The 26,247-nt window shown below is 47.7% G+C and overlaps 1 protein-coding gene across 1 annotated transcript in view; it reads right to left on the bottom strand.

The window, feature by feature from the left end:
* DNAH9 (dynein axonemal heavy chain 9) overlaps window positions 1–25,783 on the bottom strand; it is a 286,201-nt gene extending 260,418 nt beyond the window's left edge. Inside the window, exons 1-6 of the mRNA XM_052657972.1 lie at window positions 25,367–25,783; window positions 15,850–16,046; window positions 13,610–13,768; window positions 12,432–12,562; window positions 6,417–6,628; window positions 5,119–5,352 (exon numbers count right to left, since the gene is read on the bottom strand). Of these exons, the coding sequence (XP_052513932.1) occupies window positions 5,119–5,352; window positions 6,417–6,628; window positions 12,432–12,562; window positions 13,610–13,768; window positions 15,850–16,046; window positions 25,367–25,783 (1,350 nt within the window). The remainder of the gene's footprint in view (window positions 1–5,118; window positions 5,353–6,416; window positions 6,629–12,431; window positions 12,563–13,609; window positions 13,769–15,849; window positions 16,047–25,366) is intronic.
* Between the last annotated feature and the right edge of the window lie 464 nt (window positions 25,784–26,247).

Below are 26,247 nucleotides of genomic sequence, written 5' to 3'. Positions count from 1 at the left end.
CCGAGAAATCATGTGGTAAAAATAGTGTGTGCAAATACAGAATAGAGTGTGTCGGGGCAGAAGAAAATCACAAAACCAGTGTGGGGCTCTCGAAAGGGAGAGAGGGAGGCAGGGAGGGAGGCAGGGGAACAGATCTTTAATTGCTGGGAGGCGTCCGCGTGTGGTGGAAAGACAGTGCTTGGAACCGTGTACCCTGGGGTATGAATCCCAGCTAAGCCTTGCTGAGCCTATGACTCTGGGCAAGTTCATTTTTGTGTCACACGTAACGGGGCTCTTTGGTTAGAGGTACTGATACCCAGCTCTTTCCAAGGCTGTAAGGCTGCAGCTCTGACACGAGATTGACTCTTTCTTGGTCTGTTCTTCCTTTCCCTCCCAGGGGTTGGCTCTCTAAGAGATTAGCCGCATCATGGGGATGGTGAGGAGGATGAGGAGGAGGAAGAGGAGAAGGAGGACAAGGTTTGCAGAGAATGCAATTACTCCACATGCCTCTGCAGACAGACCTGCAGGATAGCTCAGCAAGTCAGGACCTCTGGCCAAGCAGTCCTGCCCTCACCTTCATTTAGCAGGTGCCCAGAGGACTGATGCTGAAGCTGAAGCTCCAATACTTTGGCCACCAGATGCAAAGAGTTGACTCATTGGAAAAGACCCTGATGCTGGGAGAGACTGAAGGCAGGAGGAGAAGGGGATGACAGGGGATGAGATGGTCGGCTGGCATCACCGACTCAATGGACATGAGTTTGAGCAAGCTCTGGGACATGGTGAAGGACAGGGAAGCCTGGCATGCTGCATGCAGTCTGTTTCGCAGAGTCGGACATGACTGAGCAACTGAATAGCAAACGAGGGGGGACATCCATATGCACAATAAAACTTTCTTGTTTCAAAGAGGAAAAAAAAAAAAAGGCCAGGCAAATCAGAGGGGAAAATAGAACAATGGACATTAAAAACCAGCCCTAAACAACCTCACCCTTGTGAGCAGGCAGAGAGGGAAATGCACTGAAATTATTTTATTAACTTGGCTTCATGTATTTATTAATTGCAGCTGCCCATGTTTTAGGGGCCACAAAGTACACAGAAGGGCAGGTTGAATAAGGCTGGGTTCATGCTAATTCTTGCTGGAGAGAAGCAGATTAACCCCATCTCAAACAGGCATCAATCACAGAGATACACAGAATGTTAACTAAAGGGCGATGTGAAATATGCCCAGAGCCGATCGATAGCCTGTGTCTTGCTGCACCGAGCTGAGTGGGGAAGAGACAGGGAAGACAGGGGCCAGGGGGCACATCTGAGCAAATGTTTAGGAGATGAAAGATGAAAGAGGGAGAAATGCCTGGACGAGGGAAAGGAACAGCCACAGGAAAAGGCAGAACCAAGGAAATGCAGGGTGAACAGAATTAAGAGAAACTCAACAAGAGAAAGAGGAAACCAAAGAAGGGGAGGGAGACCAACAGAAAAGGAAGCGGGAGGAGGGGGGCAGAGCAAGGAGGGGGGCAGAGGGAAGAGAGATGAGGGAGAAGAGGGGCAGAGGGAGGAGGGGGGCAGAGGGAGGAGGGGGCAGAGGGGGAGGGGGCAGAGGGAGGAGGGGCAGAAGGAGGCGGGGAGAGAGGGGGGAGGGGGGCGGAGGGGGGAGGGAGGCAGAGGGGAAATGAGTGGAGAAAGAAGTGGAGGCATCTGGCCTAAGAGCAGGGAAGTGAACCAGAGCCAGGGACAAAAAAATTACGAGGTGAACAGGAGCAGGACCAGGTGACATTCAACTCACCTTGTAATTAAACTGGGGCAACTGCTTTTTGCTTTTTATGCATCTGTGCGTTGATTCAGAAAAAAAAAAAAAGGCAGCCAGAGAGTGGACTCTTGCAAGGATAATGACTCCGGGGAGGCTAGTGGCCAGGGCTGCTTGTGGTTACTGGATAAACCCAGCAGATTAGGCGCCCAACTTCAGGATAGCTGTCTACATACAAAGTCACATCATTAATGTGTGTGCAGGGCCCCAGGCCACAGCCCAACAGCCTTGCAGAGCTGAGCTTTGCTCCCTGGCTTCCACTGCGAGGACCTTCCTCGGGGCTAGGGAGACTGTGAAGGCAGTTGTCTGCCCTGGTCCCCACGGTGGCCAGGGGCAGGCAGGAGCGAGAGAGTCTCTGTCACCTCCACTTAAAAGAGAGTGAACAGGTTGGTGCTGGAGAGGAGAGGGATGGAATGGAGAAGGAGAAGAGAGGCTGCTCCTCAAGGGCTATAGTGGAAATGGTGCCAAAAACAAAGCATTTAGGAAAAAGCTAGGCATTGATTACTTATACTCTCCGTGATCCCAGAGAAGGATTTAAGGTGCATCTTTCATAAGGTCTAGGGTCTGGCCTTCTGGCTCATACATTTTCTCTGTCTCTGTTCCCACCTTCACCAGTCTTCGTTTCCCCCAGAGAATTCCTACTCCAATTTCTAAATTTATTTCCTCTTGTACCCCTCACTTTCTCAGAGGCCCTCTGGGTTAGGAACCCCTCTTTCTTGCTCCCAATATCACACCAATTTTGCTTTTATCGGGCTTCCCTGTAGCTCAGATGGTAAAGAATCTGCTTGCAATGTAGAAGACCTGGGTTCGATTCCTGGGTCAGGAAGATCCCCTGGAGGAGGGCATGGCAACCCGCTCCAGTATTCCCGCCTGGAGAATGCCATGGACAGAGGAGCCTGGTGGGCTACAGTCCATGGGGTCGCAAAGAGCTGGACATGACAGAGTGACTCACACACACTTCGCTTTTATCATGGCGCTTAATACACCTCAGTGAAGCTTTATTTTGTTGTCTTTCCATCCCTGGATCTCCTCCATCAATCTCTGCCCTTTTTATGTCTTCTGGTCCATGGGCTTCTTACATGCAAAACTGTACCCAAGCCACCGTCCTGCCCCCGGGGCCCCAGCTCAGAGCCTGGTGCATGGTGCCTAGAGCACGGCAGTGCTGGAACTATGCTTTGGGGGCTGAAGTGAAGAGATTCCGTCTCATCTTCTCTAATCCTCATAATCACATGGTCTATGCCATGCGATTATCACTACCTCCTCTCAACACAGCACTTCTCTTCACCCCAAATCTCTGCTGATCATGGATAGAAACATGCTTCTGATTCCTTCTCAGTCTCCTTGGCTATTGTTCTGATCTCTAACTTGACCCTGCATCTCCCAAATTAATTTTAGGATAAGTATATATTTTGTTTTGTCATACCCACCACTCTCCCTGCAAAGTCTCATCAGCGAATACAGAGCTGCAAAGCATGCAAACACATGGTAATCACACTAAATCCTGAAGCGGAAAACAGTCAAAAGAGAAAGGCCCGTGTTTTCTTACCTTGGTCCTTACATTAACGTTCGCATTGACTTTCAAACAACTGGGGGAGAAGAGTCACGACTTTGAGCAAAAGTCATATTTCATTTGTACAGGGATTCGTGCTAGTTTTGGGCTTCCCAGGTGGTGCAGGCGGTAAACAACCCACCTGCCAATGCGGGAGACACAGGAGACTCGGGTTGGATCCCTGGGTGGGAAGATCCCCTGGAGGAGGAAATGGCAACCCACTCCACCATTCTTGTCTGGAGAATCCCACGGACAGAGGAGCCTGGCGGGCTACCATCCACAGGGTCACAGAGTCAGACACAACTAAAGCAACTTGGCACTCATGCTAGTCATGTAGTTTTTGGAGTCACCTTGATGGTGGGAAAGTGGAGAAGTTCAAGGTAGTGGCTTTGTGGGCATGGCCAGCTGCATCCAGGTCAGTTCACTGGCCATTTCCCATGAGACCTCCAGCAAGGAGATTATGCGTAATTTGAAACCCAACTGAATTTGTCGACTGATTCCTTGAGACTTCTTCCTGAGACTATGATCAGAATTTCCTAAACTTCTAGTAGAACTACCATCATATGATGACTATTCTAAGTTACTGAATCATGGGTTCTTCCAGCCAATGCCAGGCTGATCACCCTGTTGTCTTGCACCTCTTCTTACTCTGTGCTTTGCTGTTTCTCACTTGTTCACTTTTTATTTGGTCATCCTACCTTTAGGCAGACAGACGAGAAATAAAGAAAAGGAAGGCCAAACGCTGACCTAATGACATAGCCCAGGAATTGCAGATATACTGTAATTCTCTTACTGCATTCTCCATACATAAAATGTAATGAAAATTAGATATACAAGAAAACTTAATTTCCATTAGAGAATAAAATAGGATTTCCACATACCTTGAAAGGCGGGTATTCTTAAAAATTAATTAACTTGATAAATATTTGTTTCTTCCTCATTTTTTTCTTTTTTTGAAATCTTAAACACTACACTTTATTTTAAAAATTGAGGTATAGCTGATTTACAGTGTTGTGTTAGTTTCAGGTGTACAGCTAAGTGACTCAGATATATATGCACATATATAGACACACACACATATACATGTATCTACATACACATACATATACATACACACATATATGGTAGTGGTCATTTAGTTGCTCAGTCATATCTGATTCTTTGTGACCCATGGATTGTAGCCCACCAGCTTCCTCTGTCCATGGGATTCTCCAGGCAAGAATACTGGAGTGGTAGCCATTCCCTTCTCCAGGGGATTTTTCTGACCCAGGGATCAAACCTAGGTCTCCTGCATTGCAGGCAGATTCTTTACCAACTGAGCCACCAGGTAACCCCTGGTAGCTTATATACACACACAAATACTTTTCATATTCTTGTCCCATATATGTTATTACAGAATATTGAGTATAGTTCCTTGTGCTATACAGTAGGTCCTTGCTGATTATCTATTTTACATATAATGGTATGTATCTGTTACTCCTAAAACTCCGAATTTATCCCTTCCCACCTCTCTTTCCCCTTTGGCAATCATGTTTGTTTTCTATGTCTGTGAGTCTGTTTTTGTGTAGTAAATACGTTTATTTGTATTATTTATTTAGATTCCACATGTAAGTGATATCATATGGTACTTCTTCTCTGCCTGTCTTACTTCACTCAATATGACACTCTCTAGATCCCTTCATGATGCTGCACGTGATGATATTTCATTCTTTGTTATTGCTGCTACTTTTTGGATTCCTAGGTTGCTCACTCCTGCAAGGAGCCGGGGGCCTGACGGGAGGAGAACACTCACCTGCACCACGCCCAGTCGCCCTAGGAAGCCATCCAATCGCACAAAGACCAAGGAGGACTGGAAATCCCACTCGCGGACTTCCTGGTTCTCTTTGAAGTAAGAATGGAGATTCTCCCTTCTGTCCTGAAACAGCTGCTTGAAGCAGCTCAGGGTGTCCACGACCACATGCAGTTTCCTCTGACTTTCTTCCACCTCACTTCTCAGGAGGTCTTCTGGGCAGAGATAAATAGAGGCCTGGAGGGCAGACAGGAGAGTGGCACTAAGCCTGGCTGCAGGTGCAGGATGGCCCTCAACTCTGCCCAGCCTACAGCTCTTCACTTAGCAACTGCCCATGCAAAACTTACCAGAAGCCTAATACAGGAAACATCCAGACCCCATTCTTTAGTCCCACAGAGGGATCGGGACCTGGGTTCCAGCCACGGTCAGTGACTGGCTCAGGGATGGCGAGTGACCAGTCAGAGCCAAGGAAACACAGTGAGACTTCTCTTGGGACCCCTGGGGCTGGACAGGTATCCTTTCCAGGTTTTTGTTGTGACTCACTAGCTTTCTGGGCTCCCCTAGTGGCTGAGATGGTAAGAATCCACCTGGCAATGCAGGAAACACGGGTTCCATCCCTGATCCGCCAAGATGCCACATGGTGAGAAGCAACTAAGCCAGTGCATCCCAACTATTGAGCCTGTGCTGTAGAGCCCAGGAGCCACAACTATTGAAGCTGTGTGCCCTAGTGCCTATGCTCCACATCAAGAGAAGTCACCACAATGAGAAGCCCGGGCACTGCAACGAGAGGGTAGCCCCTCCTTGCTGCAAGGAGAGAAGAAAGCCTGAATGCAGCAGCCAAGACCCAGTGCTGCCAGATAAATATATAAACAAAATCATTTATATATATATAAAGATCCTTAAGGAGGTTGAAATTCACCATCTCTACCCTGTGCCCAAACCAAAGTACCCCAGCAGGACTGAGAACAGTTTTGGGAGTTACTGGATATGATGATAAAGCAATTCAAGTCTGAGAATGTGTCCGACTCTTTGCAACCCCAGGGACTGTAGCCTGCCAGGCTCCTCTGTCCACGGAATTCTCCAGGTAACAATACTGGAGTGGGCAGCTATGCCCTTCTCCAGGGGATCTTCCAGATCCAGGGTCTCCTGCATTGCAGGTAGATTCTTTACCATCTGAGCCACCAGAGGAGAACCCTGTGGGCCCTCATTACTGCTCTGAAAAAAAAGATGCACACTCTACTCTTCTGGAGACTTGGACCACCCAGCCCCCGGGGTGAGGCTGGGGACTGCTGGGCGCCCACCTGCTGGACCAGAAGGTTGCAGATCTCCCGCAGCAGCACCGTGAGCCGCCCGGGGCAGCGGTAAGACTCACACGTGGCCCAGATCAGGCAGACCACGTGCAGCAGGGGCCGCAGCCGGGGCTTCATGTCAGGAAACTCCAGGCTCTCGAGGTCCTCTAGGTGACGGCGCAGTGGCGTCAGGTGAGTGTAGATGTCCCGCGCCTCCGTCAGAGCTGGAAGGAAGGGGAGACAACCCATCACAGTACCAGCTTGAGGCTCACACCCGCCGAGCAGAGCTCTGGGGCCTGGGCATGAAGGATCAGAAAACAAGGGTTGTGATCTCGTCCTGGGCTGAGGGAGCAGAGAGAGCTGGCCAGCTCTTGCGAGGAAACACTGAAATCGGAAGAGCCCTGGGCAGCTGGGAGAGGGGTCTGAGGAGCCTCTCTTACAGAATTCTTGTATCTGGACGGCCTCCTGGCCCTCCCAAGCCCAGGCCCTCTGGTGCTGTGTGTGTAGAAAATGCTCGGTGTCTGTTTGCTGGTATTACCTCTGAAGTAATATGGGATGGATGACAGAGGATGGGTTTGAAGAGTCAGAAAGATCTGCCTTCAAATGCCGATACATCAAATGTGTGACCTCAGGCATGACTATCCTGTCTGAATCTCAACAACAGGCTGAACAGTCACTCATGTAAAGGGTTCTTGTGAAGGCAGCAAGATGGCTAGCTCGGTGCTTGGACCAAAGGAGGTGTTGCGTGCATGATCACATCTCTAATAAATATTTGCCAATAAAGAATCTCATTGAGCTCTTACGGAGGACAAGTCACAGGGAATGGAGAAATGGCTCAGGGCTGATTATGGCAAGGCTCTGCTGGTCTTCAAAGCCAGGAAAACCTCCTGCCATTTCCATTGAATAAAGCCAAGGAAAGAGAGCATTTTCCATCTGCCGTCCTGTGGTGGCCGAGATGGGAAAGGAGGAAAACCGTAGCTCTGGGTGCTAATTCTGCAGAGCCACTTAGAGGGGATGCAAAGGCCCAGAAATGGGTGTTTAGGAAGACTGATTCTTTCCTGGGCAGGTAACCCGGCACTGTCTTGTGACAGCAGATGGTCTTGGGTTATTTTATGTGGATGAAGCTCTGTATTCATCCTAAAAGAAACTCAAAATATATATACTGTTTAGTAAACAGTTTCAATATACCAAACACCATCCAACTCATAGAAAAATTCGTAGAAAAATCAGGTGAGGTAGCTTCATTATTTCCACTTTGTAAGCAAAGGAATTAGGGCCTAGGAACTTCTCTGGTTGTCCAGTGACCAATGGACTTTTGATGAAGGGGGCATGGGTTCAATCCCTGGTCAGGGAACTATGATCCTGCATGCTGCATGGTGCAGCCAAAAAGTAACAAATAAGTTTCTTTTTCTAATTTTTTGTAATTTGTTGCATGCTCAGTTGTGTCTGACTCTGCAGGACTCCACAAGAACTGTAGCTCTTCAGGCTCCTCTGTCCATGAGATTCTCCAAGCAAGAATACTGGAGTGGGTTGTCATTTCCTCCTCCAGGGGATCTATCTTCCTGACCCAGGGATAGAACCTGCATCTCCTGCATTGGCGTGGATTCCTTACCACTTGAGCTAGCGGAGAAGCCCAATAAATAGATAAATAAATAAAACCACTGTACCATATGATAAAAATTGTTGAAAATTAAAAAAAAAAAAAGACCTACATAAGCTGTCTTGAGTCCACCAGTTAATTAGGTAGCCCGGCCCAGCTGAGCAAAAGCAGGATTATACCCAAGTTTATTACAATGAACCCCTGGCTTGATGGTTGTGGGGCTCACTACACATGGGAGTTTGGGGTGTGTACATCAAAGTTTGGGATGTATATCAAGCTTTATACCCCAAATGGAGTTGTGGGAAGGACTATGTGAACCCAATTTTTAGAAGACAGATGTCATGGTAAATCAATTAGAACAGCAGTTCCTAAATGGGAGGGTTTGCTGGAAGCATCAGAACCACTGTAGGGTGGGGGGTGTCAGAATCCAACAGTCATTCCAATGAGCACATGCTCAGGCTTTCATCTGTGCCTTGAGGGAAGAGAAGCTGACAGCATCACACCATGGGAGCTTCCTTTCCATGGTGTACTTTTTAATAAGAAAAATCTCCTTTAATCATACAAATATGCACTCCCCTGATTTTCAAGAGCTCAACACTTGAGGGCTGGCTCATCCACTCCAGGTGCAGTCACCCTGGCTCACAAGGCAGATGAAGAAAGACACAGAGTTAGGCTAACAGCTTTTAAAAAATGCAAATATAGGGAATAGCCTGGTGGCCTAGTGGTTAGGACTCCGTGTTCCCACTGCACAGTGCCTGGGCTTGATCCCTGGTTGGGGAACTAAAATCCCACAGGCCGGGCAATGTGGCCAAAAAAAGACAAACAAAACAGATTCAAATATAAACCCCAGTTGCACAGAAGTATGTGTGGTTTGCTGGTAAATCTTTAACCACAAGCTCTTCTGGGACAAAAGCCTTGATCCCAAAAGCCTTTAGCATTTGCCAGTTTCTGGGATGTAAATACTCCTAAGCTTCCCACCGTGTCTGATCTCAAGCTACTAACTTGATGTCACTGAGTGCTGGGGAGTGGGTGTTGACAAGGGTTGCATGCAATGGGCTCTCATGGGAACCTGAGAGCCAGTTCCACGGCAGCTCCAGAAAACCTCTGGACTTTACTTCTCTCCCCACATACACATGCTAAGTAGCTTCAGTCGTGTCCAGCTCTTTGCAAGCCCATGGACCAGAGCACACCAGGCTCTTCTGCCCATGGGATTCTCCAGGCAATACTGCAGTAGGTTGCCATGCCCTCCTCTAGGGGATCTTCCTGACCGAGGGATAGAACCCATGTCTCTTATGTCTCTGCATTGGTAAGCAGGTTCTTTACCACTAGTACCACCTGGGAAGCCCTTTTCTCCACAAGCTTCTACCCACAGGTATCCTGGACTGGCAACTGGGCTGCACTGTGTCAACCCTGCCTCCTAGCGGCCAGAGGCAGGAACTCCCTACTTGGTCTTTACTCCCTTGGTCTTTTCCTTTCCAAGATACCCTTACTGTTCCCAAGGTTCTTTGTTGCCCAATCAATTGCACTTCAGAAAATCTTGTTCACACACATTTTTCTATGTTCATTAAACCTCCCTCTTTACTCCCCATGTGTCCACCAATCCAGGACTATATCTTTTCCTCCCCTTCTCTTCTGTCCATCTGTGAGCCAAAGAACTACCCTGATCATGACATACAGTATGTCTGTGCAAAGCACATGCTATCTGCAGAATAAGGACAAAAACTCTGCAGTTAAATTAGAAATGAGGAAAATCAGGTACCAGCTAAAATATTTTTATTCTCCGAAGATCCCAACAAAATTTCTGACCAAGTCTCTACCTGGCAACTATGATCAAAATTCCTCTTATTCCATTATTTGGATTGAGTTATATATTTCAAGGATTTTTATTTTTACAGTGGTATTTCTCTGAGACAATTATGATGATATTGTCTTTTTTTCTAATTTCTTTTCATTGCCATAATATATTCTTTTGCAAAAAAAAATTTAGAAGGCGGGTCTGGGGAACCAAATCTTTTATTACTATTAATCAATGTGAATGATTATACTCTATTAATCTTTTAATGTGAAAAATATACTTGGGGCTCTAAATAATAAACTCATAAATATGCTTTTATTACATGTTTTATTCCAGAGCCTCAAATTTCCATCCTTGGCATACCCTCTTTATGATATCTGTCATGACTGCCTACAACCTGTAGTATTACTTCATACCTTTCCCTAATTTGACTCTAATTTTAACCTAAATAAAATCATATAAAATGAAACCATTAAATCTCTATAAAACCACAAACGGAAAACTTGCATCACATGCCAAAAAAAGGAGTTACCCTTCTGCATATTTTAAAATATGGATGAACCTAGAGTTTGTCATACAGAATGAAGTAAGTCAGAAAAAGAAAAATATCATGTATTAACGTATATATAATGGAATCTAGAAAAATGGTATTGATGAACCTATTTGCAGGGCAGGAAATACAGATGCAGATATAGAGAGTAGATTTGCGGACACAGTAGGGGAGGGAGAAGGTGGGATGAACTGAGAGTAGCACTGGCATACATCCCCTGCCGTGTGTAAACAGCTGGCTAGTGGGAAGCTGCTGCCCAGCACAGGGAGCTCGGCTGGGTGCTCTGTGATGACCCAGAGGGGTGTGACGGGGAGGAGGAGAGGAGGGCGGCTCAAGAGGGAGGAGATGTATGTATACATACAGCTGATGCATGTCATACAGCAGAAACTCGCACAACAGAGTTAGTTGTTAGTTAGGAACTGGCAACCCACTCCAGTGTTCTTGCCTGGAGAATCCCAGGGACGGGGGAGCCTGAGCCTGGTGGGCTGCCATCTATGGGGTCACACAGAGTCGGACACGACTGAAGCGACTACACAACTAACACAAAGCTGTAAAGAAATTATCTTCCCAATTTAAAAAATAAATCAATTAAATTAAATTTAAAACAGAAAAAAATAAAATACACCTGCCCAGACATCTACCCCAACTATCTCTCATACTAACAGTGGTACACAGATCACTTCTGGGGACACTACCTCATTTGAATTGGAGTATAAATTAGGAACAACATTTGATTGCTCTGAGACATAAAACCTCTCAGAGAAGAAATAAACTGGGGCCCCAGTAGGAACCCCATTCCAAGCCAGCTCTAGGTGCTGGCAGAGGGCCTCTGGGATGAGAAATTAGGGTCCAGAAGGATCTCAGAGACCAGCTTCTTAAGCCAGCTATTCTCTGTTATAAAGCACAAGTCAGAAACTCCACAACCAGTACTTTTATTCCTTCATCTGCATGGTTTCCAAACCCCACACCATAAGGAAGAGAAGGTGAGACAGGGATCCACCAATGGGCTCTGGACACAGGACACTCCCTCTTTAGTACAGCAAATACACCTTGGCAAGTTTTACATTCTGGACTGACACAGGAGATTGCATTTAAAGAAAGAGCTCTAATAGAGAAAAAGCATTTGAGAATCACTGCTGAAATTAATCTTGCTGCTGCTGCTGCTAAGTCGCTTCAGTCGTGTCCAACTCTGTGCGACCCCATAGACGGCAGCCCACCAGGCTCCCCTGTCCCTGGGATTCTCCAGACAAGAACACTGGAGTGGGTTGCCAGTTCCTTCTCCAAAGCATGAAAGTGAAAAGTGAAAGTGAAGTCGCTCAGTCGTGTCTGACTCTTAGTGACCCCATGAACTGCAGCCTACCAGGCTCCTCCATCCATGGGAGTTTCCAGGCAAGAGTACTGGAGTGGGGTGCCAGTGCCTTCTCCGGAGATTAACCTTAAATAACATGAGATTGCAAACATCTTTAGAATCTTATTTCAACCTACAATACCCAAGAGCCGGGAGGAGGTTTGAGAGGAGAAAGAAGCGAAGTGCACTGATGAGGGGAGAGGGAGCCCTGAAAGGATTTACCTACTTCTAAGTATAGACTCTGCTGGATTTGCAGTTTTGACAAGGGCCGATCTTGTCTGGAGCTCAGACGACCAGGAAACTCCAGTCCCATCTGATACAAGTAGGAACAGAAAAAGCAGGACGGAGGTAGAAATGGAACAGAGACTTTCCAAGAAGCTGGAGGTGGAAGGACTTGAATTCCAGAGGTGAGGGATTATGATTTATAGTCAGCGAAGAACTCACACTTACATCCTCTCCCAGAAGCCCAGGGAAGCAGGCAGCAAGCGTATGCATTACACACAAAAGCTCAGAGAGGTTAGGTGACTCTGCCAGGGTCTCAAAGCTCTGGAAATGCAAATAGAGCACAGGGTGGCTCCTTTCCTGCTTCTAGGTTTGGTATTCTTGCCGATGTGCTAAACCATCTCAGGTCGGAGGGCTGAGAGGACTGAAAGCTGCTAAAATCAGAGAGGAAGATAATCCGGCACTAAATAACAAAGTTGAGTGTGTGTATGAAAATACTTCTGGATCCTCACCTGCTCCAATGTCTCGGAACATGGCTTGGAAAGCCGGAAAGTAGCTGCTCTGAAGCTTGTCCAGAAGTCCCACCATGCCCCTCCTCTTTATCATTCTCAGCTGATTATATATGTATTCCAGATCTTCACACCTGCAACACCAGGAGAAGCGTCAGTCCAGAACAACGTCAGGGAACACAGTCATGCCGCTATGACTGGCCTGCAGATAGATGGAGAGAGGAGGTCTGCCTCAGGGTGCTTCCGCAGAGGCCATGCTCTAGTCCAAAGAGCCGGGGCCTCTGTTCCCAGAATAGCAAGGGCAAGAGCCTCAGTCTGGACACAGGTTCAAAGGAGCAGCTGGAGGAGGTAACAGCAGGGAACACTGCTGACCATCTGGTAGCTCAGACGCTCAGCAGCTGGAGGTCATTAGCTCTCACAGTGAGGTTTTGGGTGGGGTGAGAGAAGTGTTGTCAGAGCAAGGCTGCTGGAGAAGGGCCCCACAGTAGGTCAGCAGAGTGGTCAGGAAACCAGACAAGAGGATGGAGCATCTCGGCATGGGATGCAAACGGGGCTGGAGCCCTACTGGTATCCCTGGTCACGTGACCTGCAAGGACAGGGCAGTCCTCCGTCACACATCAGTCTCTCGGTCTCCTTTCGAGAAGATTAATCAGCACAGGGATAAATAGGAGCAGGGAAATGGGGACGAAGAGGGGTGATAATCAGGTCTTTCTGGAACCCGTGGGGCTGGGACACCATGGGTGATGGACTTTCAGCCCTCCTAATGACTGCCTGGAATCTAAGAGACAGTGTTCAGCGGTGTACTGCCAAAACCCCTCTCTTTCTCTAAATCCTACAAAAAGAAAGAAAAAGTGTGCATATTGACTGCCCAAGGAGAGGGAGCAGACAAGTAGAAGAAAATGTGTAAGCGAGTTCATTAACTTTACATGTGGCTGAAAGCGCCTTTGAAGAAACGTCAGAAGATACACTGACTGCAGCTTAAGAAACGAGGCGTGATCATTGAACCTTGGCGAAAGTGTCACCTCCCAGTACACAGAGGAGCTGCCTTGACCCAAATGACACTAAGCTGTTGGCTCTAGGGCTGATGAGACGCCTGGGGGTGGGACCGCACTCAGTAGCCACCTCCCCCAGCCCATTTCCACTATGAGGCATCTGCTCCCACGGTCCCAGTCTGTGCCCACCTGGTCCTCCAGAACTCCAGCTCCACCTTTGGGGTAGGGTTTTCCCCCTGGAGGAGCGGCTGCGAAGACTCTCTCTTGAGCACCAGCTGGATTTGGTGGCTCCACTGGATCACTGCAGACTCAATGGCGTAGACGACGGACTTGTCCGTAGAATCCAAGCTGCGAAAGAGACAACAAGTCTCCTGGGATGCAGGGAAGAGCTTAACTCTGTGTGCTACGTCACTTCAGTCGTGTTCGACCCTTTGTGACCCCATGGACAGGGGGGTCCTGTTCCTCGCCAGGCTCCTCTGTCCATGGAATTCTCCAGGCAAGAATATTGGATTGGGTAGCCATTCCCTTCTCTATAGGATCTTCGGGACCCAGGGACTAATGCCGGTCTCTCATACCACAGGCGGTTCTTTACCATCTGAGCCTCCAGGGAAGCCCCAACCCTTACTTGAATCCCACCAATGCCAGCCAGCTCCCTGCTTGATGAGGCAGTGCATTCTTTGGGAAGATCAACTGTCCTTGGGAAAGAGTTTGTCTCTATCCAGGACCAAGTTCATCTCCCTGCCAGTCCCTCATCTGATCTCAGCTGACTGACTCAGCAAGAAGAAACAGGTTACTTCTTCCTCCATCAGGCAACTTGTCAGATGTCCGAACATTACAATTCTTTGTCCTCACTTCTCCAGTGAAGAATGGAATTCCCATGTGTTCTCCCTCACACATCTTTTAAATAAACTAACTAGGGATGTTTGGAAAGGATTAAAAATCAAAAATACATTCCGGTTGCCTTTTCATACAGTCTGAACTGACAGTTGTTCATGGCACTAGTGGTAAAGAACCCACCGCCAATGCAGATGTAAGAGACAGGGGTTCAGTCCCTGGGTGGGGAAGATCCCCTGGAGGAGGGCACAGCAACCCCACTCCACTATTCTTGCCTGGAGACTCCCATGGACAGAGGAGCCTGGAGGGCTACAATCCATGGCGTCGCAAAGAGCTGGACACTACTGAAGTGACTTAGCACACACACAGGCATGCCGAGAACACAGGACATAGGTGAGAAAGAATCTGTCATTTGCATTTTTCATGCCAGAAACCCACCTTCGCTTCATTTAATTAAGTTCATATTTGCTGAGCAATGATATGGCACAAGTGATTGTGGATGATATTAAAGGCAGAAGATACTCACCTCCCAGTAATATGATCCAGCCTCTTGGGAAATTATCAAATTTTGAACAAAGGGAGACAAACACCACAACGATTATACATTCACACTGAATGTTATTATATTCAAAGAGAAAAGGAACAGAAGAAGGGTCATTTGAAGGTATTTATTTTGAAAATTGTATATTTTTATGAAGCCACGATAAGTTTTCCGGTTAACTGGGATTGCTTCAAATTATATACATAGCAAATTACTTCCAATATGAAAAAACTCACTGTAAAGTATATTCTTATCCCATGCAATACTCATTCTGCAGATCAAATCATGGGCCCTGAATAGACAATACATTTGGAAAGTCCCAGCAATGTGGCAGACTGAACTCATGACGGAAAGTGGACTGTTGCCACAAACATATAGAATGCTTACTAGAAGACAATTTAAAAATATACATATTATTTTAGGTACATAGCCTGACTCTAGGGAAAAAGAAAAAAATCCCCACAGGACAGAAGCAAAGACAGCTCAGGGCTGGAATGGTAAGTGGAAGCTGACAGTGGGTATCACTCCTATAACGAGAAGAGCCATAGGGTTTAATGCCTCTCCAGTCACAGAAGGCAAGGACCTCAAGCTTCAACAAAGCTGATTTGTTTCTACTTGGGGAAAAAAGTCCCCAGGACCTGAAAACACTCTCCAGCTGCTGGTGGTGGAGGGTCTGGACAGCGACATGATGTGCTGAGTAAATGCTGGGAAGAGGCGTGCTGTCTCCCAGACTGGACCTGGGTCTCTGCCAATGATGACACACTGTCCTGGTAAGGGACATGCTGGAATCAGTGTGGCTGCTCTCAGTCTTCAGATAGTTCTGAGCGGAAAGAAGGCCATGTTGCCGTGATAGCCTTGAGAGACTTGGATGGGGGTACTGGGGCGAGGGTGGTAATCAGCACGGAACACACAGTCCGAGGATGCTGGCCAACAGTGGGCCGTGTGCAGAAGAAGGAGACAGAGTCAGGGACAGAAAAGTCGTAGAGAAAACATTCAGATAAACCGGCATCTCCCCTATCTCCGAGGCCCATATGGCCAGCCTGGCGGTACTTACGCAGCCTCGATTTCAGAACCCTCAGAGCCCATGTTTTCTGAGCCGACTGGAAGGGGCAGCAGGGTTTTTCCCTTCGCTTGCTCAAGGAGAACCAGAAGGTCACCCTGGAGGCTGTAGGCATGCCGCTGGACATCTTGACAAACCACGTGGGGCCAGTCTAGGTGGTTCTTCTCATTGGCCAGGACAGGGATGACAACCTGGAACAGATGTGCACAGGAAACAAAGGTGGGCAACTTCTGAAACCCTAAAGAAAGACTATTCTGGGGGGAAGTTGGGAAGTTTGGAATCAATGTGTACACACTCCTATATTTAGAAGGGATAATCAACAAGGGGGCTTCACAGGTGGCTCAGTGGTAAAGAATCTGCCTGCCAAGTGGTAAAGAATACAGGTTTGATCCCTGCATCAGGAAGATCCCCTGGAGAAGGAAATGGCAACTCACTACAGTATTCTTGCCTGGGAAATCCTATGTATAGAGGAGACTGGCAGGCTACAGTCCATGGGGCCAAAAGAGTTGGACACAACTTAGCAACTAAACAATAACCACGGACAAGGACCTACTGTGTAGCACAGGGAACTCTGCTCAGTGTTACGTGGCAGCCTGGATGGGAGGGGAGCTTGAGGGAGAATGGGTACATGTATATGTATGGCTGAGTCCCTTTGCCATCCACCTGAAACGATCACAATATTGTTAATCAGTCCTTCACTAGCTCTCGGAGTTAGGTCAGATTCACATTCATTGAGTCAGTGAGGCCATCCAACCATCTCATCCTCTGCCGCCCTCTTCTCCTTTTTCCTTCAATCTTTCCCAGCATCTAGGTCTTTTCCAATGAGATGGCTCTTCACATCAGGTGGTCAGAAAATTGGAACTTCAGCTTCAGCAGTTAATCAGTTATGAAGTGAAAGTTGCTCAGTCGTGCCTGACTTTTTTCGACCCCATGAACTATACAGTCCATGCAACTCTTTAGGCCAGAATACTGGAGTGGGTAGCGTTTCCCTTCTCTAGGAGATCTTCCCAACCCAGGTCTCCTGCATTGCAGGCGGTTTCTTTACCAGCTGAGCCACAAGGGAAGCCCCAAGAATACTGGAGTGGGTAGCCTTTCCCTTCTCCAGGGGATTTTCCTGACCCAGGAATGGAACCAGGGTCTCCTGCATTGCAGGTGGTTTCTTTACCAGCTGAACCACAAGGGAAGTCCAAGAATACTGGAGTGGGTAGCCTTTCCCTTCTCCAGGGGATTCTCCTGACCCAGGAATGGAACCAGGGTCTCCTGCATTGCAGGTGGTTTCTTTACCAACTGAGCTATCAGGGAAGCCCTAATCAGCTATAATACCCCAATACAAAATAAAAATTTTTTTTTTAAAAAGGAAGACTATTCTGAGAAAGGTCGAGAGAGCTATGTATAACCTTTTGCAGGTCTCCCTGTCTGGTAAGACCTAACAGCTAACATCTAACATTATGAAATAAACATTATGTACTGCCTTGACATCTGGTAAAATTGGGGGTGGGGGTGGGGGGCAGCTGCAATAACCAGTCACAAGTTTCCCTACCCACTCTGCTCCTGCAGAGAAGCTCCCTCATCCAACATTCCTGTTTATCAGGGGCACCAGGCATGTCTGCTTCTCATCCCTGGGGAGTGGGCTTTGGTTCCTTGCCACCCATCAGAATATTTCCTCAAGCCAATCCCATCCTCCCCCATGAACCAGTGGGCCCCACACCCTCTGGAGAGTACAAAGCTTGTCTCCCACACATCCTGGTCGTTCACTCTGTTCCCACATGCAATCCCTATGTGGCCCTGCCTGGCACAGGGTCCTCCTCCTCTAGACTGTGTCTCTGACAATAACCTGTGAGCAGTCTCATCTATCCAGTGTTGTGTGTTCGGCCATGACCAGAACCCTAGGGCAAGAATCCCTTCCTCATCACAGGGTGAATATGAGTGATTGAAATTGTCACAAAGGCCAAGAGGCAAAAAAAAAAAAAAGCAGGACAAATGCAGGTAAGCATGATCTTCTGTCTACGGGTGGTCTCAGAGGCCATTTTATTTATGTATTTATTTTATCTACTTATTTTATTGCCAGTTTAGACTTTATTACTATATTTTGTTATATCAGTATTTCGGTAATATGTGTGTGTGTGTACGTGTGTGTGTGCCTGCGCACGCACGTGAGCTCAGTTGCATCATGTCCAACTCTTCTTTTGACCCATAAACTGCCGCCCACCAGGCTCCTCTGTCCATGGGATTTTCCAGGCAAGAATACTGGAGTGGGTTGCCATTTCCTTCTCCAGGGATTCTTCCTGGACCAGGGATCAAACCCCCATCTCCTGCAATGGCAGGCAGATTCCTTACCACTGAGCCACTAGGGAAGCCCGAATCCACTGATATAGCCACATGTTCTTGCCTGGAGAATCCCAGGGACGGGGGAGCCTGGTGGGCTGCCGTCTATGGGGTCACACAGAGTCGGACACGACTGAAGCGACTTAGTAGTAGTAGTAGTAGCCACATGTTAATACAGGAGCAAAGCTGCGGAAAGTCACAGTGGGAGCCCAATCGTGGGGAAATGAAGGCAGTGCCATTAGTTTATGACACAGCAATGGGGGGAGACGGTAGCTTTGTCTAATGGCATCAGCTTCAAGCTGGATATTTTTTGACTTAAATCTAGAAGCAGCAAGTAGGAGCAAGGTTACCTGTCCCACCTCCAGGCTCAGAGGTAGAAGGGATGAATCCTTGGGAAGAGATGAGTTTGAGTTAGAGCAGGTGACAAGAAGGGGTCAGAGAAGTGAGGAAGCTTTTAAGTGGGATGTAGAGTGACAATAACTCTTGTCATTTGTAAGGAAAACCTACAACTAATGTAGCAACTTGCTTTCAGTCACATCTAACTCTTTGAGACACCAGTCTTTCCCACAGAGGAAAATCCCTTGGACAGAGGATTTCCCAGGCAAGAATCCTGGAGTGGGTTGCCATTTCCTTCTCCAGGAGATCTTCCTGACCCAAGGATTGAACACACGTCTCTTGCCTCTCTTGCATTGGCAGGCAGATTCTTTACCACTAGCACCACCTGGGAAGCCCAGTGTAACAGAGAAGAAACCTGACTCTCTGTGGGATCAGTTCCTTTTACTCTATCTTTGTACTCTGTTGCCTGTCTTAGTCATGTTGGCTCTGCCTCTTTGTATCAATAAAAGGATGTTGCCCACAGCCAGAAATACACATGACAGTCCATTCACAAGGCTCTGCGTCCCAAGCCTGACCTTTCAAGGTATAATAAGAAATTGCAGAACAGAGAATAATAATTCTCCAGTTGGAGGTTTACAATGTGACCAGACCCACTTAGACATCTGCAAGAATAAAGGATTCAGGCACCAAGAAATTTTCAATGAACTGCCACACTCCCTCCCCTTTTAGTAGAAAGAAGCCTAAATTCTCCCTCGGAAAAGATGGTTCTGCCAGTCCATTGTCTCAAACTGCCAGCTTTCTAATAGAGTCACTATTCCTTGCTCCAAGGTCTTCTCTCGATTTATCAGCCTGCCGGGTGCCAAGGAGTATGAGCTTGGATTGGGGGATGCTAACATACTCTGTTTCAAGTGTCTTCATAAATTATTTTGCATTTCACAACAAGCCTGCAAGGTGTGTTGATTCTGAGAGAAGAGCTCACATCACACTGCAAAACTTGACAGAACAAGGATTGGAACCTGGATCCCCCAGACTCCTAATCCATGCTCCTGTCTCGGGAAAAGGACCTGAGGCAGAAGGCAGATGCTCCCCACCCACTGCCCTGGGGAAGTTGGGGTAAAGCCATTGGAGATTCATTTCCTGTGGACTGAAACTCCAAGATGAGAACAGCAGGGCAATTAAGGGAGGAGGCTGGACCCTGCACAGATCACACATTTCTTGTTCCGGAAGTCAGGCAACTTCCCAGACCTCACCTGCACAGAAAAGGCTCCTTTGATCCCAAAGGGGAGTTATGCCAAGGGATGTTTTACCCAGATGCCTTTTCGGTAAAATCCGTCTTAGCTAAGGGATGCTTGGACACACCTGAGAGGATCCTGAGATAAACCAAATATGGGCAGTGAACCAGGCAAATCAAAATGACTGGCCAAGGGAAACCTGGATGAAATATCCCATAAACGTTAATTCAAACTGCCACGAGGGTGTGACTCAGCGACTCTCTCCCTGCATCCACCAGTGTGTCTATCCACATGTACTGTCCTCTTTTCCTCTTAGTAAATACTTCCTTGCTTCACTACTTACGGTCTTTGGGGAACTCTTTTCTGCAAAGTCAGAGGGCCAGGGCCCTTGTCACTGATCACTGGGGCTTTCACCGCCACGACCCAGCCCAGGCTCTGGCTGGGAATGCAAGTCCTGCTCCAAATCATTGCAGGCTGAGACCATGGGAGATCAGACCCTCACTTCTACAGAAAACCAACCAATAGCCTCCCCTTTCTGGCTCCCAATCCATTCATCTACAGCTGTACTTGCTTAACACATTACTGACTGCTGCTGCCGCTAAGTCGCTTCAGTCGTGTCCGACTCTGTGCGACCCCATAGACGGCAGCCCACCAGGCTTCCCCGTCCCTGGGATTCCCAGGGCAAGAACACTGGAGTGGGTTGCCAGTTCCTTCTCCAATGCAGGAAAGTGAAAAGTGAAAGTGAAGTCGCTCAGATGTGTCCAACTCCTAGCGACTCCATGGACTGCAGCTTACCAGGCTCCTCCGTCCATGGAATTTTCCAGGCAAGAGTACTGAGTGGGGTGCCATTGCCTTCTCCTGGATCCCTGGTCCAGGAAGAACCCCTGGAGAAGGAAATGGTGCCATTACTGACTAGAGACATATTAATATGTCTTTTGTTACCTAAACGTTATTGACCGAAAACCTATCAGTATGTTTTTAGAGAGTGACAATTAACATCACCGAGTGAATCTGTTAGAGCTTAAAATTGATTAAGGGTTCATGATACAACTTATGAATGTCGTTATCATTCACATTTTGCTCCATTAGTTCTTTGTTCCAATCTTGTGTATATTCTGAATGTGAAATTTTCAGATGGCCCATGGCGAAATTTTGAGTGAAGAGGAAAATTTTAAGTGAATTTTATGCATATACGTTCCCTGACTATCTGAGCGACATATATAATAGTGTCTGTGAAAATAGCAGTTCTTCAGAATATAGTTCTGATTCACACGATGTGAATATTAGACCAACAAAAAACCTTAGTGACTGACACTGAAAGTAACAATGAAACTCACGGTGCTGGAGGACGTTCCTTTGCTTCTACAGAACAGTGGACTGAAAACAACATTAAAAATCAGAAGACTTTACAGGTATGCCTATACTGAATATAGTAACCCACAGAGAGTTAGTAAAATGACAGAATTAATTTTGGGCCTGCTGAAATAAAAATTGCTGGCTACGGGCATTAGTTTCTTCAAAAACCCCCCAGTCAACAATGAGTTAACAGGAACTAAGGCAGAATCTCCAGAAACGGCCAGGGAGAAAAGTACAGAAACTACTGGAACCAGAAAAGTCCAGAATGGCCAAGGGCCGCCCCCGACTATGAGTCCACCACGCAGGAGACTCTGCGCATGCTCGCTCCTCCCACTCAGCCCCGCCCTCGCCGTCCCCCCTGCGCCGTGCGCCACACCCCGCTCCCCACCTGGAGAGAACGTGGGCTTTTTCAGAGTCGTTTCTCTCCCACCTCTGCTGAACCTGTTTTCCTTTACTTGGCATTAGCCGGCCCTGGACAAGGGAGTGACCCTGTTGGAGGGCCACCCGACTGGACACCCGATTGGAAAGATCGGTAACACTCCGTCTCCAAAACCACAAACTTCCAACACAGTGTCCGAGCCCCAGAGCCCTAGGAAAGGAAACCTGGCTGGCTGCAGTGAATAAAGGGACAGAGAGGAGGAAAAAAGGGAGCAGGAGAGTTGGTTACCATATTCCCTCACTTCTTTCTCCAAACGCTTCCTGGATGTTATTTGCTTTTTACCTTGTATTGGTGTAATGGGGCAAAAACAAAGTTGCAGTTTACGGCTTGGGGACATTTTGGCTTTAGTGCAGTTTTATGGGAAGGTATTAGGAGAGGGGAGCTCACAGCCAAAGGTGGAGATGAGAGTGGGCAGGACAGCTGGGAGGGGAGAAGGGGCTCGGGAGATTGAGATGAGCAAGATCCTGAATTAGCCCTGGATCCGCTTTGGGGAGTGTGAAAGAAGTGGACTGGACAGGGGTGGGTTGTGTGGCCCAGGGGCTGCTGTTAAGAGGTTTTGAGAAATTCAAGTAAAGTCCTGAGATATTTTTAAAATATATTATTTTATTTAGATTTTTTAAAACAGATAACACACTTACATGGTGCAAATTTTTTAAAGTATAAAACCTTTACAGTAGAAATCAAGTCTTCAGTCTACCCCCGTACCTCCCTGTGTCGCCCATTTCCTCCCACCTAGGGATTACTCTCTAAATGAAGGTTTTTTCTTCCCTTCCTCCCTTCTCTTTTTAGCAGAAATGGTAGCATACCTTTCTGCACCTTTAAAAACTTATCTTAAATCTTAGCTTTATCCACAATAGCCAGGAGGTGAAAGGAACCTAACTGTCCATCCATGGATGAATGGGATAAAGAAAATGTATATATACATACAATGGGATACTACTCAGCTTTAGAAAGGAAGGCAAGTACATCACAGTGCTACCTTGAGAATGAACCTCCTTGAAGACAGTCTGCTAAGTGAAATAACCAGTCAGATAAGAACAAATACTACTTGATTCCACTTCGGTCAGGAACCTGGAGAGGTTGAGTTAACACACACAGAAAATAGAATGTGGCTGCCAGGGGCTGAGGGTTGGGGAGGTGGGAGTTACTCATGATTGGAGGGTTTTAGCCATGCACAATCGGTGGGTGATGGAGATATGCTGCACAGTGATGGGCATGAGGTTAACTTATTGTACTGTACACTTGGAAATTGTTGTGAGAGTGAATTAATGTTCTTTTTCACAATAAAGAGAAAATTAACGGCTGTCTTATATCGTTCCCTTTAATTATAGATGGACCTCAATTTGTTCACCCAGTACCTCACAGATGGACATTGTTTCCAGCCTCTTTCAATTTACCAACAAAAATTCTCAAACATTTAAGAGTCTGAAGTATTTTATTTTTTTTACTTTTTGGCCACGCTGCATGGCATGGGAGATCTTTGTTCACCAAGCAGGGATGGAGCCCGTGCTGCCTGCACTGGAAACATGGTGTCCTAACCACTGGACCGCCAGGCAAGTCCCTAAGAGTCTGAAGTATCTTAAAATTACTTTTTCCAGTTGGACTGCATTTCCTTGGCCATGACCGGCTGTCCTCTACATACGTTAGGTGTAGCACCATCTCTGAACCTTTGTTCAAGTTACCCTGCTCTGTTTATCCTAATCCTTTTCCTTGTTCAGGAGCCAGTTCAGCAATGGAGGTGAAGCAGGGCTCTCAGACCACATGCATCTGTCTGTCATACAAACCCAACAGCACTTCTTTTTCCGTATCAGTAAACCTTTTTTATTCTGTAAATTAAAAACCTATTCATCTATTTTGCATTTTATCTTCTTTTTTTTTCTTTTTGTTGAAGAATAGTTGACTTGCAATATTGTTTTAGTTTCTGTTCTGGTACACAGCAAAGTGATATATATATGTGTGTGTGTGTGTGATGCATGTGTGTATGCTAAGTTGCTTCAGTCATGTTGGACTCTGTGACACTATCAACTGTAGTCTGCCAGGCTCCCCTGTCCATGGGAATTCTCCAGGCAAGAATACTAAAGTGGGTTGCCATGCCCTCCTCCAGGGGATCTTTCTGACCCAGGGATTGAACCCAGGTCTCTTACGTCTCCTGCATTGGCTAGGAGAACCACCTGGGAAGCCTATATATATATATATATGTATATATATATACATATATATATGTATATATATATACATATGTATATATATATACATATATATATGTATATATATATACATATATATATATTCTTTTTTAGATTCTTCTCCATTATAGGTTATTATAAGATATTGAGTATAGTTCCATGTGCCATACATTAGGTCCCTGGTGGTTATCTAAGTTAATCTGTTAATCCCAAACTCCTCTAATTTATCCCTCCTCCATTTCCCCTTTGGTAACAGTGAATTCATTTTCATGCACTTCTTTCCATCATCACTGTTCAAGAGGGGTTGTGAACCAAGCTTGGATTCCTACAGGGATGGATAATGTTCAGAAAACAAACAACAATAAAGCCATTGGGTTAAGAAAATATTGAAATACTCCTATGTCTTCTGAACAATCTAGTTTCCCCAAGTCCCCTTGAGCTCCTCGGTCATCCGTGACCCTTTTCTGGAACTCCTGCTCCCCACAGCTTCCTAATGGAGCAACCGAAGGCCCAACACCTGATGTAGCAGAGCCTCTAGTACCCAGTTCAAGCACTGAGGCCAACTTTGTGTGTGTGTGTGTATACGTGTGCACGCACCTGCTTAGTTGCTCAGTTGTGTCCGACTCTTTTCCATCCCATGGACTGCAGTCTGGCAGACTCCTCTGTCCATGGGAATTTCCAGGCAAGAATACTGGAGTGGATTGTCATTTCCTTCTCCAGGGGATCGTCCTGATCAAGATTGAACCCACAACTCCTACAATGGCAGTTGGCTTCTTTACCACTGTGTCACCTGGGACGTCTACTAGCTTTAAATATTTTATATATATGATGATGTCCACAGGTGGGATCTTGTCATATTTCTTTGGTGCTCCCCACAGTACCTTATCACAGGGAACATGACACAGCAGGGGATCAAGCCTCCAGAGGCACATCTGCTTCACTTCCAGGAAAGCTTTTACTTACATTCCAGAAAGTTCTAAATGTCCCAAAGTCTTTCCCAGGCACCCCTGTGGTGCCACCGAAGCCCCCGAAATCCAATCCCTGGAGCTCTTCCTCTCCTGTGCTCCAGGCAGACCCGTCCAAATGCCTGCTGGGCATTTCATATACTGGATGTCCCAGCTGCTTACCTGGGCACAGGGCTGACCTCCGGTTCATGAATGAGATGAAAATCAAAACCAAACCACCTCTTCTTTTTAACTCTTTTCCTTCATCCATAGGAGATGCCCCTGGGTCTAGTATTCCCTATCATTTGTGATGCCAGTTTATATAGGGGGAATTCAGAGATAGCGTCTCAAAAAGAGGTCGGGATCCAGGCCCTCTTCCGACACTAGCCTCCCCTTTGGCCTGAATCCAGACCAGGAATGAAGCAAGCTTCCTGACGTCCAGACTCTGACACGACCCCGGCTCAGATTTCCCCCAGCTTCCACTTCAAGCTCAGCCCAGGGTCCTAGTTTCCCGCCAGCTCCGCCCCTCCAACATCGCCCCGCCCATCCTATTTTACTCGCGGCTCCTCAAACTCGGTACCCAACAGCTCTCGAGGCCCCGCCCCTGGTTCTCCGGCCCCGCCCCTGCCCCGCCCCCTGCTCCGGTCCCCCTCCCCAGCGGCGGCCCGCGCGGGGCGGTGGGCCTACTCTCACCTCAGAGAAGAGCGCGGCCAGATGCTCCAGCGGCGCGGCGGGCAGGTCCCCGCACAGCACTGCCCCGCGGAGGCTGCCGGGGCCTGGCGGCTCAGGCCTGGTGCGCAGGAAAAAAAGCCCCTTAGCCCGAGGCGGGCCGACCTCAGGTCCCGCGTCCAGCCCCATGCGCACCGCCAGGCCCCCAGGCCCGGGCCGCACCACCAGCAGCGGTCGCGGCCCCTCTGCGGCCCCCGGTCCCAGGAAGGCGTGCAGCAGCTGCCCCGCATCGGCCGAGCCCGAGCAGCGCTCCCAGGCGCCCGCGGGCGGCCGCAGGCTCCGGGCCACATAGGCCCCTAGGAGTTGCAGCCTTGGGTCGGCTCCGGGCTCCCCGTCCGCGTTGTCCTCAGCCTTCGCAGCCCGCTCCTCGGCGCTCGGCATCGCGCGCGAACCAGGATGCCGCGGTTTCCCGGGCGACGGGGACGCGGCCAGGACGCCCTCCTCCGCTCCCCTCCTATTGGACACTTGACTCCCGGTCCCGCCCCCTCCAGGCCAATAAGGTAGGAGAAGCTCAGCAGGGGAAGGGGCGGGGTCGCGTCTCTGTTGCTAGGAGACCATCTGAGGGGCTGGTTTCCAGTTTAATCTAGCGGATTCGAGGTGCTCGCGTGTGACTGTCCAGGGCAATGGCTTTTTGATGAGGTACGTGGAGGCGCGATCAAAGGTATAAATGCTGGTAACGGAGGCTGCTGGCTAAAGTCACATTAAATTCTTTAGAGGTCTCCAGTCACTGAAAGTATTATGGTTCTCCCACCTGCTCCCGAAATGTGTAATGCAAAGGTAAAACAATGTCAAATGTAAGGGAATTCAGCCAAGTTTTTATAGCTTTTCCATGATAACTGAAATGT

This window comes from Budorcas taxicolor, chromosome 19, assembly GCF_023091745.1.
Source record: "Budorcas taxicolor isolate Tak-1 chromosome 19, Takin1.1, whole genome shotgun sequence".
NCBI classification, from domain to species: domain Eukaryota; kingdom Metazoa; phylum Chordata; class Mammalia; order Artiodactyla; family Bovidae; genus Budorcas; species Budorcas taxicolor.
The sequence above is the reverse complement of the archived record's forward strand: the minus strand, read 5'-3'. Positions and strand labels throughout refer to the sequence as shown.